This window comes from Pogona vitticeps, chromosome 1 (assembly GCF_051106095.1).
Source record: "Pogona vitticeps strain Pit_001003342236 chromosome 1, PviZW2.1, whole genome shotgun sequence".
Taxonomy (NCBI): Eukaryota; Metazoa; Chordata; class Lepidosauria; order Squamata; family Agamidae; genus Pogona; species Pogona vitticeps.
In genome coordinates this window covers 165,350,400-165,368,672 of record NC_135783.1, presented here as the reverse complement: position 1 = coordinate 165,368,672, position 18,273 = coordinate 165,350,400, and the positions used below count along the sequence as shown (strand labels likewise).

The window sequence follows — 18,273 nt, the reverse complement described above, 5'->3', positions numbered from 1 at the left end:
ACTCAGTTTAAGGGCAAATCTATATCGATCATTTACATTGCTGTCTTCAGCTATACAAATGAGAGTAATTCAAAACCAGGTGACTTGAAGGGTCAGCAAGCTAGCAATCAGGCAGGCAGTGTAGGGGGAAAATGCTTTTATTTTTTTAAAAAATCCTTCTATCTGGTATAGCACTGTATCAGATATCAGGATTTTAGATATCAGGATTTTTTTTTAAAAAAAAAAAGCTGCAGTGGTGTTCATTTATGTGGAATCTGTGATGAGATGGGTTTTTGAGTTAAAATCTTTTAAGGCATATGGGTTTTGTAATTAAGAAATGAGCCAGAGAGGTTCCATCTTATTTCTTTGCATACAGTAACTTTACTATGCTGACAGGTTATTTTCTAGGCGAGCAGAGAGAATGTTATTCTGAAAGCCTGAGAAAGGACTCTGTTTGATTAGATGGGAATTGTTGTGACTCTTTGATAAACTACAGTAACCCAAATAACATCTGGTGCGTATGGAAAGAAGTCATGTGGTGCAACAGGACTGTTTGCCTAGTAACGAACTCTGATTGGATGACATCGTGGGAAGGTGCGATAAGCCCTTGCCAGTTACTCTTGAAAAAGGAACTTTTTGCCTATGGACATTGTCTTTCAAGACGGATCCTTCAGTCATTCGTGACACATGGGACTAACCTTTACTATACTGGATTACCTATGGACTTATGGGATTTTTCCCTAAGGACTATGCATGGACTATTTTCTATGGACTGTTCTATGGAATATTCTTTATGGACTTCTTTTCTTGGAATACTCCATATGGACTATGCTCTTGTAATTTTGTAAGGACTATGGTACATTTACTGGATTTGACTTTTCTAAGGATAATGGGACTTTTACTGAATTTTTCTTTTTAGTACAGGATTCTTGTTCTACAGGATCACTGAGGACTATAGCCTTTTTATAACCTACTTGGATTATTTTGTTTTTACTAATGATTTCCTGGACTGGAACTGTTTTTATTCTTTTTAATGGCTTTTTGTGTTTTTGTAAGGTTTTTGAACTCTTTTATATTTTTCATGTTTTCTTTGCCTCACTACATCTTTGTAACTTACCAGCACAATGCTAGTTTATTTGCTTTGGTTTAATTTGGCTTTGATACTTAGTAACATGCTTATTCTTTAATAAAATAAAGATTATAAAACTCATTTGGTTTCCTGAACAGTACACTTGTCATAGGGTCATCTGAGAGTGCTGCCTCGGCCTAGCTTACTTAGAGTCCTGTCAGTGGTGCAAGTTAAGTCTAAGGACTACAAAGCCCACTTGACCTTTTCACAATAATATCTGAGAGTACAAGGGTGTTCTTATGTGGGCAGACCTGTGAGAAGGAGTGTTGTATCTTGGCTAGCTGAGTTTGGACTCCCTCAGCCCATTTTAGCATGTGCAAACTCCTGATTGCTCTCTGTCCAGGCTTACACGTGTTTTTGGACCCGTGTTTGCTGACAGAATCAATTCCACATCCGCCACAAAAGAAATGGACCTTTGCTAAAGGTGCAGAAAAACTTGCTCCCAAGGCACAGTTGTCCGTGTGTGCATGTGCCTTGTATATACACTCAAATTTAAATCAGGTTTTTGTATATGAAGAACCCTGTACAACAATGTGTTTTTTCATCAGTGGAATCAGGCTCTTAAGACAGCTTTCCGCAAGAATGGAGGAATGCATTCAAGGGCTTTAGGAACAACACAGAACCTCCACTTTGTTTATAATAAAACAGTTTATCATCTACTTAATTTGTGTTAAGTTTTTAATCTAACGATTTACCTCAGGCACTTTTATTATCCACTCCCACCCTACAGCGAGTTATGGTTCTTCCAAGCTTTCTTTCCTTGCCACTTCTTTGTCTCTCCTGGTTTCTACACCCCCTTTCTCTTTTACTCTTCTTCCTCTTCTTCTATCAGCACCACTTCTCTCTGCATACTATCTCCCTCTCTTACTTCTTCACCCTCTACTACTTCTATCTCTACATCTGCCCACTCCTCTCTTGTTCCCACCAAATTCTTTCTTTCTCCCCTCCTCCCTTTACCATCCTCTCTATCTCCTGCGCTTTTCTTCTTGTCTTTTTGACCATGTCATTCCTGTGGTTTGTGAAGTATTTTTCCTCCATCATCTCCTTGACAATACCAATGGGTGAACTGCAAGCTTTGAACCCTTCAATCTCATGAGGAAGACGGGACAGCACTGTGAAAGGAGGACCATCCTCCTGGTCCTTTCTTTACAAGTGGAGAATTTGGCTAATTCCTTTTATAGTTAGCAGAGTCAGGTACAAAAAACAACTGCACTGTGAAAGCATGAAAGAATAGCTTAGGTCTCAGTAGCCTACCTGTTTTCACAGTGATTAAGAATCACTCTGGAAGTATTTTAAGTAGAGAGAAAAATATCTTTACTTACAGTCACTGTCTATAGTTAACAGTCAAAAAAAAAAGAAAGAAAAAAGAAAAAATGGAGTCTCCACATGTGGCAGAGACCCCTACATGCTTCCCGCATGCTTGGAGGTCAGGAAAGGACAGAGAGACTAGAAAACAAAAGTAGTGAAACAAACAATCAGAAAGAGGGGCAGGGCAAGCCTGAGGCAGGAAAAAGAACTTTAGCAATAGAGTAGTGGCACCTAATCACCTTAGGTTGTGCAGAGTCGCTTCCCACTGTTACCCAGTGTTAATGCATACAAGATATATGGAAGAATTTAAATTTCAATAATATTAATATTTGCAAACAGAAGATTTGCAGTGCAGTTCTATGTACTGTTATATAATTAATTCAGCCTGTTCCTATTAAAAAAAAAACATCATCTCCAAAAAACGAAGCTGAAAGAAACTAGATGTCCATATCTGTGTTAAAAGAAGAGCCACGCATGGGTCCTAGGTATGTGCTATTCGTTCAGTTTTTTACTAAAACTTGTAAAATTCTGAGATTTCCAGCTGACAAACATATACCTGCAGACACCTTCACTTCACTCACCTGTGCAAGCTGGAGGCCTTTTTCTAAGCCTTAATTTCATCCAATGCTTCCTTGGAGGAGGAGGCTGCCATAATAATACCTGGAGATAGTAGTCCCATTGCCCTTTGTGCTCCTGAAGAATTCCTCTGCTGAGGAAGTACTGTGGCAGGAAAGGAAGACTAGAATGAGACCCCAGGCTTGTCCAAGTGAGTAAAATGAAGGTGTCTGCAGATATGTGTTTGTGGGATGGAACCCCCAGTCTTGGAATTCTGAGGGGGGGGAAGAAGTTGTGTTTGCGTGGGGGGAAAACGCACAGCCCTAAAGAGCTCAATCCCTCTCTTGTTTTGATTCTATCTTCAGAAGTAATAGATGATATTTGAACCATCCCTAAAAGTGTATTGGAACCTCTCCCAGGCCTTAGTAAAATCTCCTAGGCTTTTAATAAAAATGGAGATGCAATAAGACCAGCAACAGTAGCAAGAAGCAAAGCAAAGCGTGCTGCTTATATACTGCCCCATAGCGCTTCAAGCACTCTCTGGGCGGTTTACAATTTTAAAATATGCAGGCTACACATTGCCCCCCCCCCCAGCGAGCTGGGTACTCATTTTACCGACCTCGGAAGGATAGAAGGCTGAGTCAACCTAGAGCCGGCTACCTGGGATTTGAACCCCAGGTCATGAGCACAGTTTTAGCTGCAGTACAGCGGTTTAACCACTGCGCCACGAGGCTCTACTGAACACTTAGAAGTCTTCAGAGAGGAGCATTGAACTATGCCATTCCCAAGAATTTATCCTTTACTGAGACAAGAGGGAGTAGGAGACTAACTTCTATCCCCCTTCAGAAGATTCCCATCCCTGAACTCTAGCCAGGGCAAGTAACTGGACTTAGATCTATGTTATGAAGACACTGGTTGTTTCTCACTAAGAGCAATATTTGTTTTAACAGTTCGAAATAAATTGGGGGGGGTCTCCACAGAAACACGTAAACAGCATCAAAATATATATTTATGCTTATAACTTCCCCACCCCATCCCCACCATTTGATGATTGAAATTATACAATAAATAAAAGTTACTGCACATATTATTGAACAATACCTGTCACTCTCTTCAGTCCACTCCCTAAGTGTTTCGAATAAAACAAACTGAAGGGCTTAGCTAAATATGGGGAAGAAATACCTGGTGTGAATGGTAACAGGAAAAAACCTTCTCTTTAAAATCCTGGACTGCGCTAAGCATGAACACAGAAACTGCGCATTTTCAGGGCTTAGAAATCAAGCTTCAGATCTTGTTTAAGCAGTAACGCCCTGTTCGGTTTCATCAACAAGCTGGTCTTTGTAACTTCCTTTCAGCCAGCAGCAAAAGAAACAGCCTTGTGCTGTCCATGAGAAATAACGTTCTGGCATCTCAGATCTATTCAGGAGAGTTCCTGGGAAAACTGATCAGGTAAGAAAGCTGGGGCATGTTGATATCTGTTTGGAAGGAGAGGAGGAGCATGAGAAATACTTGACTAAAAAGATAACTCTTATAACTTTGCTAGGTTTTCAATGCAGCAGTTGTGTTAGTCTCTTGCAGCATGTGTTTAAGGAGGTACACTATAATCCATGAAAGCTTACACTGGCATAATTTTTTTTAACATATCTTAAGGTGTCACAACTCTGTTTTTATTTTTGTTGTGCATTGCCTAGGTTTGACATTTGAGGAAATGTGAAACATCTGAGTAGCACATGGGCATCGGATGTTAAGATCAGGGACTGAGCAGGAAGGAGCGCTTTGAGAACTTTCATGCAGTCAAATTTGAAGGTGGTTCTATTTTCACAAGGATTTTTGTTTGGTTGTTTCATGTCAGTGAGGCTGTATTCTTATCTGCTGTTCCTGTGCAGTAAGTCCCATTGAACTTGATAAGATTTATTTCTAAATAGAAACCCATATTGAGAATTGGTGCAGTGTAGCGGACACAGTGTTGTAGTAGGATTCAGGGTTCAAATCCCTGTTTGGCCATAGAAATTCATTTTTGGGGAGGGGGTGATGCTAAACCACTCCTTGAAGATCCGGCATAAGTTGGAAGTGACTTGAAGGCACATACGTAATACAAATAGGCACACATGGAATTGCACTGCGAGTCCACAGAGTGGTAAAAGGAATGCTGTGCTTTAGAAGAGGTGTTGAGTCTACAAGCAAGCCTCTTTCCTTGACTGAGCCAAATAAGGCTTCTAAACCAACTGGGTGGAGTGTTGGGTTTTGGAGAGAAAGCTCTTTTGTGACTTTAGTGCCTTTTTGCTTTAAAAAGTGAAATGTTCAAAAACAGAATAACATGAAGGGATGAACTGTGTTTTGATGCACTTTCAGTCTGTCTTTTCTCAAAAGTAAGGGTTATAGATCTATTGCCATAGGTTGCTAAACAGTTTTTACGTTACAGCTCCCTTTATATCACTTATGCACAACAAACCTGAACATATTGCTAAACTCTTGGTTCAGTTTGTGTCCTGCTGCTATTTGTTCCCTTCTTCATTGCCTTTAGCCCTTCTGCATCTGGATCCTATACAGTGGGTTTTATTCCCAACTAAGGGTGTGATCAAATGGCTATAAAGATGTGTGCCAGTTCATATGAGAAAAGGACACTTTAACAGTAGTACGGTAATTCCCCTTAAATTGACCCTTGTGTCTGCCAGGGAATTGTGCCATCCCAAGCCCCAAAAGTCAAAGCTCTCCAGCTGGATCCCAAAGGTCCAGCTTGGGCATGAAGCGGGGTCAGGCTGAAGCCCACCTTCCCCTGCATTACATGATCACCTAGGAAATAGACTGCACGGGACTGCTCCACAAGCAGTCTAAATTGTGTTGTGTTTCCTCATGTGATCATACCCTCACAGGCAATGTGATGCACTTTCCCTCACAAGTAAACCCCATACATGTTCAGAGGGGCTTATTTACTTCTAAATGTGTTTAGGATTGTAGCCAGAGTGAAGCACAGAAATGCACACGGAAGCAGAAAATCTTATTCATTTTGTTCAGTATTTTATGAATGTGTAACAAATAGTACAATAACAATATGTACAGGTTAATAAATGAGAATTAAGTCCCACTGATTTCAGCGGCCAAGTCTTGATCTAACCCAATCAGCAGGAGTGCTTTGTTGATCTTCAAAACGATGCCTCGTGCTTTCCAGAGTTCTTGATGCATTTTAGCAATAAAGAAATAAACAAACAGAATAATCCTTGCTGTGCATGTCAGGGCAGAAATAGGGTTATTAATTTCAATATTCCACTTGTTGTCCATGCTGCTGCATATTTTCTTAATGAATGCAATTTGTATCAGCTTGTGTTTGGTTTGGAAAATTAACCTTGTGGGGAGAATGGGAAGTCTGCCAGGTCAAGCCACAGGAAGTGGGAGTTAGCGCAAAAATACCTGTTTCCTTTCAGGAAGCACCAGCAGGGACCCTTTTATCTTGGAGGCAACAGGACAAAAATAATGCATTTCTGTCCCTAGACCTCCCAGCATATTTTCCCAGGGTGTTAGGGCGATAGCTCATTATCCCTCTCTGGGGCTTCCGCATCTCAAGACATGACAATGTAAGACATACATTTTATTTAAGACATGCAAACAGAAGAAATGCATTGGCCGCTAAGATAGGGTTGCAATATTGCCTATTTGGCTGACCTTTACCTGGAATTTGGCCATGTCATCCTATGCCTGATTAAACTCTTAGCAGGCCTAGATTTCCAGATTTCAGATATACAATAAGGTGTAGATATATCTATAGATAAATGTATATCTATCTAAGTGAAGTTTTATGGGGATTTGCGATGGGGTATTATCAGTGTGCAGTTCTGAACTGATGACATCTGGAATTGGCAATGGACTAGATGAGGACTAGTAAGTGATGTTTAATCCTATTAAAATAAAAGTGCCATTGACAGGTGATTTCCTTTTATTTGGTATTATATAGTCAAGCAGAAGTGATGCCATAGTTTCTGTTTTGAAAGGTTTGAATATGAATTGTAAGGTTCCACTGGATTTTGTTCAGATTACTCTAGTTTTTTGTTTTTCTTTTTGATGGCCAAGTTATGCAACAGGAAATGCAAGCTCTGTGCACAAACCACCACAGAATTAAACGAGCTTCTTTCCATTGCTCTCATGGGCACACAACTGTACATGCTTACTAGCAGCCTTCATGAGAAGCTCAGGCAACTGGATAGTAGGAACCTAGCATAGAAAAAACAGCAGCACCTTCAGTAAAGGGATCTATTCTTTCCCTTTGAGCAAAGAAGGAGGAGTGGTCTGCATGGTTTTTTTTAAAATCTTGATTGACCTGTGTTTTTAACACATGTAAACTACACTGTGGTCTTGCATAAAAAACAACTTCTAGATGTTCTAGAGTAAATTGTGTACATATATAAGCAACTGCACATAGTACCTTGATGCTACTGTATTTTTGGATTCTGCATAGCATCTGCTTGGGATCTTGAATTCACAATATCATAAACATTGGCCCAAGTATATAAAATAGCTTGATGTGGGATAAGGTGTAACATTGCCTGGCAGTGCCAATCCCATATTGAATTACAAATTCTGCTTTGGCTTGACTAAAATAGGCAGTGTCTACCTTTGATATTTCAGTGCCTAGACAATACTGCTTCCTAGCTACCCTTTTTTTGTCTCTCCTCCCCCCCCCCTTTTAAAATTTGTTTTTAAAGTAGTTGTAGACAGGTCAGTATTGCATCCCTCATTGGTTGTGGTTTTTGTTGATACTATTGTTGTTATTTTGACTTATATACCACATTATAGTGTTTGGAAGGAGAAGGAAAACTCAAATTTCAAACTTCCACTGCCTTGTAGCTACGTATATCCACTCATGGAAAAGGCTTCAGGAGTTAACTTAGAGGCAAAATCCGGAGCTGGAGTCCCGAAGGCAGTTCGTATTGTTCTGGCAACTCCTGCGATGTTGCTGGAACCAGTTGTATTGGCTCTTGCCTTTCCACTGGACCATTTCAGCAATGTGGAGAGGGGGGATTTGCTGCTTGGATAACAGCCAGGCTTCATGCTCTGGAGAGGACACTTCTCGATACAGAGCATGTTACCATAGTCTCTCGAGACTGAAGGATGCCTATGATGATGATAATAGTCTGCTCTGGGTCTTTGAGGATCAGGTTCACAGGTTAGTTGTGATAAGACTTCTGGTGGCCCAATTATCTTTGGTGAAATGAGGTGCTTTCCACTTGCTTAGGCTGCTGCATCACACAATCTCTCTTGGGCAAAGTTGTTTGTGCTTCCATGTGAAGTTACCATTGAAGACAGTCCTGAGATAGCTAAGATTATGGGAACTAGGTTGTTTCTTGGGGTGACAGTACTGAAACACCTTTACTGGCTCCTGGTCAATTTCTGGGCATAATTCAAGCTACTTGTTATAAGTTTCAATACCAGAACATCAAAGAAGATAAAATGGTTCATTCCACAAGAATTTTCCCACAAATTATCAAAAGCTCAGGACAGTTCTGTTGGTCCTTGCACAATCTGATCTGGATAATAATCATTATATGTATACATAAAGAACTACAGCAAATATTTTCCCTGTGGCTTCCTCTTTGCTTTTCTTTGGAAGGAGCAGAATTTTTCCCTTAATGACAAACAAAATGTCTTTTTTTTTTCCAGTAGGATTTTCGGCAACAAAACACAGGAGAAATGTTATTCTCGAGATTGTCCATGTTTTGTGCTCTCATGATTATCAGAAGGTCTTCACAGAATTCATTGGACTTTAAATCTGGCTGTTTCCCTCATTCACTTGTAAGTAACTTTCACTGTATCTAGCTGATTTGATTGAGGGTGAGGATCTGATGCAATATACATCAAGGGAATGTGACTTCCAGGGAAGCTAGAGGTCCAAGACATCTTGAGTATATGGTACTATATCTTCCTTTTCCACTTTCTTTCACCTTCGGCTTATGTAACACACTTGCCACACGGTTTATGTATCACATAATATAATTCAGAACAAATTATTGCAATACTAACACCACCATATATAGAAAAACAAATGCATTTTGTGCTAACAGACGGTTATTGAAAGTCTTCAAAGATAGCCAGCTGCAGTACCGTTGACAACCTTAATTTGTCAGCATTAGGAATAAGTGCAGCTTTCTTTAATATAGGTCTTATTACCATAAACCAGACCTGGCAGCATGCAATTATTATTTAATAATATTACCATAGGCTTTGAGGAGAAAGAAACAAACCAGTAGGTTGTTATGCCTCATAGGTAGATCTCACACTGTAACATTTCACTCTTTCTATCACAGGGCCTCTTTCCACCAAAAAATCCCCTGATCCCAACTACCTCCCTATTTAAGAATAGCAGGCGTATTCTTACAGCCACTTACACAAGTGTGCTAAAAAGGAAAATCTCTCTCTCTCACACACACACACAAACACAAACAAAACAATTTAGCAATTTTTACCAAAGTATCTATAATTATTAATCTTTCAATTGTCAAGGGGAACCTTTACCTTACCTTTTACTTTTAATCTCTCAATTCCCTTGGACCTTCATGTTCTTTTTGTCTATACTTTCCAATCCATATTTCGAATCCAATTATAAAATTGTTCCCAGTTTTTGAGTCCTTTTGGAGATAACCTTTCATTTAATGCTTCTGTCAGTACATCCATCTCCACCACTTCCAGTATCTTTTCTATCAATTCAAGAGACTGTACTTCTTCTTTCTTCTAATGTTTCCTATATAGTATCCGCACTGCAGTAATTACATGAATGATCAAATATCTCATTTCTTTATCTACAGTTTCAGGCATAATATTCAATAAAAGCCATTTTAGTTTAAATGGTATCGCACAACATACAATTTTTTGTAACATTTCATGTATTAATCTACAAAAATATTTTGCTTCCCTACATGTGCACCAGATATGATAAAAATTACCTTCCTGCATTTTACATTTCCAACATTTGTTGGAGATATTTTCATATACAGTATTTTAGACAGTTTAGCTGGAGTCATATGCCATCTATAAAACCTCATATATATTTTTTCCTTTAAAATTTACTGATTTTTATAGATTTAATACTGTTCTACCAAATTTGTGCTCACTGTTCTAGATCAATATTATGACCAACCCTCAGAACACGGCCAAAAAGCCCGCAAAACCCACAACAACCATTAGATCCCGGCCGTGAAAGCCTTCACGAATACAAATCTAGAGAGACTTTCTGTTCTTCTAGCTCCTCTCTAATCTTTAACACCCCATCCTTCATAAGCAAATCTCTATATCTCAAAAGTTTTGTGGAGTCCATTAAGGTTGGCTGTATAAATGCTTCGAATGGCAACACCCACCCCAGAATGCTTCTATGCATTTGCTTTTTTATATTATTCCAAATCCATAACAAAGACTTCCTTCCATATCAGATTGCTGAAGACTTTATGATCTTTAGATTTTTGGTACTGTACAAAACCATGTCACCCCAGGCCAAGATCATGTCCCTCCAGTTTAAGAAGTCTCTCATTATCCAGAGTAACCCATTCCTTAGTCCTGGCCAGTACACAGGCCTTATAGTAGATATTTCTATCCGGAAGACTAAACCCACCCTTTGTTTAGAATCTTGTAATGCCTTCACTTTAACACTTGTTTTTCCCCCTTGCCAAACAAATTTAATTATTTTTCTATTAAATTCCTGAAGAAGTGTTTGCTTTAACTTCACTGGTATTGTCTGAAAAAGAAAGATAAATTTAGGTAGGACAATCATTTTGAGTACTGCTATTCTTCCCATCAATGAAAATTGGAACTAATCATACTTTTCCAAATCTCTCTGTATTTTTAATCCTCTTATGTTTTTGCTAATCCTGATTTGCTCATTGAGGACTTCCAATGAGAGTATAAATAATAGTGGAGATAATAGGGAGCCCTGTTTTGTCTCCTTCTGTATTTGAATGTCATTTGTAAAGTCTCCATTAATTTTGATTTTGGCTTTTTGATTAGTATAGATAGTCTTTATTAACATGATAAATATCTCCCCCATGTACATTAATTCTAGTTGCTGTATCATAACATTCCAGTTCAGACTGTCAAATGCATTTTCTGCATAGCCATTGATTTCTCCAGATGCACTTCATAATATTCCACTATGTTCAGAATCATTCTAAGATTATTTCTTATTTGTCTCTTTAGAAGGAAGCCAGATCCTCATGAACTACTTGTGAAAGAATCTTTTTCAGTCTAAATGGTAATACTGTAGTATAAATTTTATAATCCACATTTAGGAGTGATATCAGTCTATAGTTTTTAAATTTCCATAGCCTCAGTTCCCTCTTTGTGAATTGTGGTAATTAATGCTTCTGTCCATGCTGACAGGATTATCCCTTCTTGAGCTATAGCTTCTAGTAGTTTCTTATGTGATTTAAGTAGTATATCCTCAAAAGGTTTGTAATATCATGCTGGAATCCCATCTCATCCTGGGGATTTCCTGTTCTTTTGCTTCCTGAAGGCTTTTTGACAGGGTGCTTTGCGGAATAGGGGGCACTCAAGCAGAGATTAATCCATTTCAGGATGTCAGCAAACAAAGCAGACAGTATTGAGAGTAGTAAAGTAAATCTATTGAATCAGTGTTGTAGCAGTATTAATGCATACAGAATAGTCCTTTTTTAATAGTCCTTGGTCATACACATAACAGCAATTTAAAGTCAGTCCATTTACCATTCAATAAATCAGCATCTGTAGTAAATTCTGCTTTATAAATCAATCCAGCAGAGTTTTTCCCTTGTCTCTCTCCACTCAACCCACAAAACAAGTGTGCTAAGGCTGTCAGCTTTATTTCTCCTTGCAGCCAATTGGAGATTGGCTTCTGTAGCCTTCTTCTCCTGCATTTTGTTTCCACAGCTGCTTGGAGTTAAATGTCATCTTGTTCCTAGCACAGCTGCAGTACTTTTAACAATTCTTTCTACAGAACTTTCTTTATAAACTTGATCAACAATTCCTACAGATATTTCTAAGACCTGACACTTCTACTATTTCATTAAGTGAAAATGGCTCATTCAAGTCTGCTTCTGTTCACTTGGCAACTTTATATCGCTGTGTTTCTCCAGATATTCTCTCTATTCCTCTTTGGGCATCTGTTTTTGCCAATATAAATTTTGATAGAATTTCTCTACAATCCTCTTTATTTCTTCTTGTCTATATTTTATCACTCCTTTCTTATCTTTCAGGTTCTGAATTATGATTTTCCTCTTTTTTTCATAGTTTATATACCAACCACCTTCCTGGTTTATTTGCATTTTCAAAAAAAAAAGTCTTGCAAATTTTATCCTTTTTGCCATTTCTTCTGTCATCAAAACATTCAGTTGATGTTGTCTTAATTTTATTTTCATCCTCAATTGTTTCTTGCTCGGGTTCTACTTTAACTGTTTTTCTCATGAAAACTGTGTCTTCTAGTTCTCTATATTTTGCCATTCTCTCTCAATCTTTTGTCTTGCTGCAATTCTTATTAAACCTTGAAAAAAGACTACTCGCTTCCCATACTGTTACCATTGATGTTTCTGAAAGCGTATTAAGTTTGAAAAATATATCCATCTCTTTGTTTTGAGAAAATATCATTTTTCAAAAGGAATGTACAGTATTTAATCTCCAATATAAAAAAATAGATCCCATTTCCAATTGCACCAAGATAGGACTATGATCTGCAAAAGTGTTAGGCAAAATGTCTATTTCCAATACTTATTTTATCCAGCCTAATGAGATCCAGCATGCATAAGTTCTTGACCAATTTTTATGTCTATCCAAGTAAAATGTAAAGTCTCTTGCACTTGGATGCTTTGTTCTCCAGGCGTCAACCATATTAAACTCTCCTGCTAGCTATAGGAAGTGTTTCGGTATTTCTTCTTGTTGTTTTTGTCTTTCCTTCTCCTCCACTTATATCTAAATGTCTATCAAAGATGGCATTAAAATCTCCCAAAATGCAATTCTCCTCATATTCTCTCCTTGCTTTTTCTTTTTGACATTCTTCATAAAACAGTTCTTAGTTTTTATTGGGGGCATATATATTCATAATCAACACCTTTTTTGCCTCATTTTGGATTTCAACCCTTGCATCTTCAGATTAAAAACTAATTTTGGGTCCAATTCCTTTCGTATATATGTTCCCACACCTCTCTTTTTCTTATTTAAATATGCTGCGATAAATAATTCTCCTATTTTTAAAAAAATTTCTAATAGATGTTGATCTGTTCTTTTCATATGGGTTTCTTGAAGACAAATAATACCCAATTTTCATTTCTGCAGTTGTTGCTAAATTCTTTTACACTTTTGGGACAAACTTAGGCCATTTACATTAACTGATAGAATTGTAAACCGTTTTTTACTCACTTGATCCATCTTTATTATAAAGGTTTTCTTTCCTCCTCTTAGATCATCTTGTTATATAGTGGGCTTTCCTTTGGCACTTCCTGTTTGGTCTTCTGGCTCAGATTCTGAGCTTTCTCCTGAGTCTGGACCCGATGATCCACTTGATCCCTAACCCTAACCCTCTTCCTGTTTCTTATATGTCTTTTTATTTTCTTTCCTACTCAGCCATTTCCTCCCTTTTTTCATAAAATCTTATGTCTTCCTCATTGAGTTAATCGAATATCTCTGTGATTGATATTGGAAAAGACATTTTTAAGGTATCAGCCAATTATATGTAATTGAGTTTGCTCTCAAGAGCTTTGTCAGCTCTGTGTATTCTCTCCTTTTCTGTCTTATTTTCCATGGAATATGTTTCAGAATCTTAATTTCTTTCTCTTTTATAGTAGAATATTTATTTTGCATGATCTTTAGAATTTTTTCTTGAAATATAATTATTGTGAATTTAACATTAATTTCTCTGGCAAGTTCATTATTCCTGGTATATGCTGTATTAATTATTCTTATTGTATTTATATTTTGCTGCACTTATTTTGATCACATCTCCATAACTGGGCCTAGAATAGTTATCAATTGCACTGTGTCTTCGTCTTTTTGTTCTGGAAAATTCAGAAATCTAAGAATGAGGTTGGCTCTCTCCATTTGTACCTTTAGCCCTGTCACTGTGTTCTTCATGGTCTCAATGTTGGGTCTGAAGATGAGAAGAACTTGCTTATATGCAGACTGTACCTCTGAACAATAAGCCTTGAAAATTTGGGTTCTTGTTCATGTGTAGAGCCTCTACACAAGCAGGACCTTTCACCTCTTCACATGTTCTGCAGTCAACATGAACAATGCAGTGATGGCAGGGGGCAGGGCTAGGCGCTCCCTTCTAGGTGTATTTACCTCACCTGAACAGGACTCTTGCCCAGGTCATAATAGACATCAGGCCCCAAGGACATGCAGTCTTTACCCTCAGCTTCCACTAAACAATTGAAAGCTAGCCCTTACTCCAATTTGCTACCTGGAAAGAATGACAGGCCCTGTTGCTGAGCAGTGAAGATGCTGACAGTCTGGTAGGTTTTAAATGAGGGAGGAGGGTGGAAGGGAAGGGGCCTTCCTGCCATCAGAGCCAGCTTTTCAACATTGCTTTGAAGCAATTTGCAGAGGCCTGACTGCAGCCAAAGTCACTCCTAATTTGCCACCTGCAGCTTTGGCTCCACCTTTAGGAGCTCTGTTCTTGTTCAGTGGTTGCTATTTTAGCAATGAGGAGTTTTATGCCTTTCTGAGCATAAATAAGGTTATGCATTTCCTGATTCTCTAAACTGTTGATTCACCATGAATAAATGTGTCTAGGTCATTTATAGTGTTTCTTCTCAATTATATTAATCTTATTTTACCTAATAAGGAGAAAAATGTCTTTGTTTCAGATTCACAGCAAAGCTGCAAGAGAAGGGGAAAACACAGGAGAACTATACAGGCAGAAACGCCAGGGTATGTTGATATCTCTAAACAGCATGTTTTGTTTGAGTATGGCAGATTTTTTTGGCAATACAGCCAGTTATGCTAACTCATTTGTTTTTGGTCATTATACACATACCAAACAGGTTGCCTGGATAGCTTGGCATGTGCAGAAGCCATCACTTTCAACTCTGGGGGACAAGAAGATTTAGATGACACTTTTGTCAATTCAGCCGAAGAGAAGGAATGACCAGAGTTTAGTTTACCGTATTTGCTGGCGTACAAGATGACTTTTTGGCCTTGAAAAACATGCCTCCAAGTGGGGGGGGGTCATCTTGTACGCTGGGTGCATGTCCAGCAAACCCTCCCTCTCTCCCAGCAAAGTCACCTGGTAGTAAGACCAAGTAGAGCCCCGCTCCTAGCCTGGGAACAGCCTGACTCTAGTGCCAAACAGCTGACTGTCGGAACAGCAGAGAGGTGGCAGCCATTTTGAGATGCGACCACATGGCTGCTGCCTCTCAAAATGGCTGCCGCCTCTCCAAAATGGCTGCCGCCTCTCTGCTGTTCCTTCTTCCAGCAAACCCTGGCTCTCTCCGAAAAGGAACCAAAAGGAACTCTCCCCATGATGCAGCCAAAGCAGAATCATGCATGCGGAAGAAGGGGTAGTCTTATATAGCAAGCATATAACAAACTCTACATTCTGAGTGGGAATGTTGTGGGTGGTCTTATACACCCAGTCGCCTTATACACTGGCAAATACGGTAGGCATCCTTCAGTCTCGAAAGGCTATGGTAACGTGCTCTGTATGGAGGACTTGGAACAGTGTCTAGTGTGGCTGAGGAGGATGATTTGAGAGTGGCAATCCCTTCCACACTGAAGACAAATGCAATCTGCCCCCTGTCCAGCTCCCTGATTTTGTTGCATTTGTGACTGCCTCTTTGCCTCGGCCTGCTGGACAAAGGTCTCTTCAAATTGGGAGAGGTCATGATGCACCGCCTGCCTCCAGGCTGAACGCTCAGATGTCAAGGTTTCCCATCTGTTGAGATCCATTCCTAAGGCCTTCAGATCCCGCTTGCAGATGTCCTTGTATCGCAGTTGTGGTCTTCCTCTGGGGTGATTTCCCTGCATTAATTAGTGTGACATGATCTCTAGTAATCTGCGCAAGGGATATGGCAGGGTAATGCCATGCTGCCCCCCTTTTTGATATTGTAAATTGCCCCAAAATAGACTGTATGTATTGTAGGCAAGCAACAAGAACATCAGTGTTTGTTTTGGTTGGCACATGAAACTTGAAGGATCAACATAGTGAGGCTACCTGACTTATTCCCCCTAGATGTTTGGAAACACAGACATTCCCTTTGCACTTTGTAATAATATTAGGGGAACACCAATGTAATACAGCTATATTGTGAGACAAGAAAGAAATAAGTTTAATTCAGAGCCCCAAACATCATCAACTCTGGAGACTACATATTGAAATTGGGTCTCATAGCTTATCAACCATTGGCAACCCAATCCAAAATATTTGGGGCCCATCCTATTTGAGACAGAATGGGAGCTGGAGTAGGCAATCCGAAAGAAAAAGGTCAGAGCAATAACAAAGCCATATAGAAGCAGGTGTGGGCAAAGCAAGCTGCCCACTTGAGAAAGAAGCAGTGGAAGCCGGGCAAATGTCTTTTCATGAAGGTGTCCTTTTTCCTAATTGTGGAATTTTCTAGACTAGACATGTATAAATTGTTCATGTGAACAAAACAGGAAATGGTAGATGGATTGTAACACGGCCTACCATATCACCTTGTTTTTCAGTGGTTACACTGGGCATCTCACCTGCAGAATACACCGTTGCTATTGAGATGAACCTTTCTGATTCCTCACTCCAGGAGAGCCTGAAAAGTCATTTAAAGAAGCTTAGCTTTCCACTCTTGTTAAATGTGTCTGATTCATCTGTGAAAATTTCAAGTATTAATGTTTCCACAGGTGAGTATCTTGTAACCAGTGCTATTCACTTTATTTGCTTTCAGATTTCAAAAATCTCTTCATTAAGTGAATATCCTATATTGAGAGGATATATAGTAGGATCCCTGTATCCACAGGATCAGTATCCGCAGTTTCGCTTATCCACAGTCTGAAAATATTAAAAAATATTAAAAGAAAAAAACCCAGAAAAACCTATTCACATGTATTAACAATACATAATTATAAATTATCTCTTAGAGGGATACCAGAGGGAGCAAGAGACCATACTGTGAATACTTGTTAGTGTAAAATAGCCTCTTGGTCCAGTTCTGGTAATGCATGTGAAAATAATGTTTTCTGTTTTTCTCCCCTTTTCCTTTTCCTATACACTATATGGTCTCTCTCTCTCACACACACACACACAACACGCACACACATGCACGCGAGCGCACACACACACACACACACACACACACACACGTTTGCTATTATCCACAGTTTTCAGTATCCATGTTGAGGCTTGGAACCAATCCGTAGCATATATTGGGTTACTGTATTACAAACTGCAGCAGAATTGTGTTTTCTTCAATTGGCTGAGTTCCTGAGGTGTTATATTTATAGAGCAAATTAACAGCCATGTAAATATTGTATGCAACGTGATTATATACTTCGGAAAATTCAGGTTACATAAGGCATATACATTTCAATAATTTTAAAAATTAACAGTCAGCCATTTTATGTTGAATTTTGAAGAGGTTTAGGAGAATCCAGTAAGATTTTTTGTGTGATGGGCAGTCCTAATTTGCATATGCAACTGTTTCTATTTATGCTAAATGGGTTTACTATTTAAAGGGTTTTAATCTCTGAATCCTGGAATAGGTAAGGGAAAGCGATAAACGTTTCTCCTTTTTCCCCCTCTTATCTTGGATGGAATATAGCTTTTCTGTATTGTGCAACTGCATTTTACTTACATTGGGAAAGGTGAGGGAGAGGTTAAAGAGTTTGAGAAAGAAAGGGGGAAAACAGTGTGGCTCTTGAGCTTCCCTTTAGTGGGTATTTTATTTTTCAGGCTACAATGTATTCTGTACCTACTTATCCAGACGTAAGACTCACTGAACTCACTTTAAATGTGTCTAAAGTGTTAAAAAAGAAAGCATATGCCAAAAGTGGAAATGCTGGACATGTTCAGAGACAATTTGACACCAAGTCCCATGACTCAAGTCCCCATAATGGCATTATGCCTCCTGGGTTGCTTTGAGCAAAACTGAACAATCTTAGATGACCATCAGAAGGAACTGATCAATTACTTGTGATTAATTTCTACATTCAATAAATTCTGGGAATATCACCATAACTTGAAATGCATTTGACAGCACATCGTCATCTTACTGAAGCCTTTGTATCTTAATCACGAGTAAGGCAAAGATTTCTATTTGACCTAAAAATGTCAAAAATGCATAAGCATTTATGACCTTAAAATTGTTTAAATATGTCCAATTAAACCA

General features: G+C 38.8%; 1 protein-coding gene across 2 annotated transcripts in view; it reads left to right on the top strand.

Annotated features, from left to right (window-relative positions):
- The first annotated feature begins 4,176 nt into the window (after positions 1-4,176).
- Positions 4,177-18,273, top strand: part of ADGRF5 (adhesion G protein-coupled receptor F5) — a 58,601-nt gene continuing 44,504 nt past the window's right edge. The window contains exons 1-4 of one of the 2 annotated variants that reach the window (XM_078378163.1): positions 4,177-4,420; positions 8,624-8,755; positions 14,782-14,845; positions 16,619-16,789. In XM_078378163.1, coding sequence (XP_078234289.1) covers positions 8,654-8,755; positions 14,782-14,845; positions 16,619-16,789 — 337 coding nt within the window. In that variant the 5' untranslated portion in view covers positions 4,177-4,420; positions 8,624-8,653. The remainder of the gene's footprint in view (positions 4,421-8,623; positions 8,756-14,781; positions 14,846-16,618; positions 16,790-18,273) is intronic. The other variant, XM_078378170.1, reaches the window with a different exon arrangement.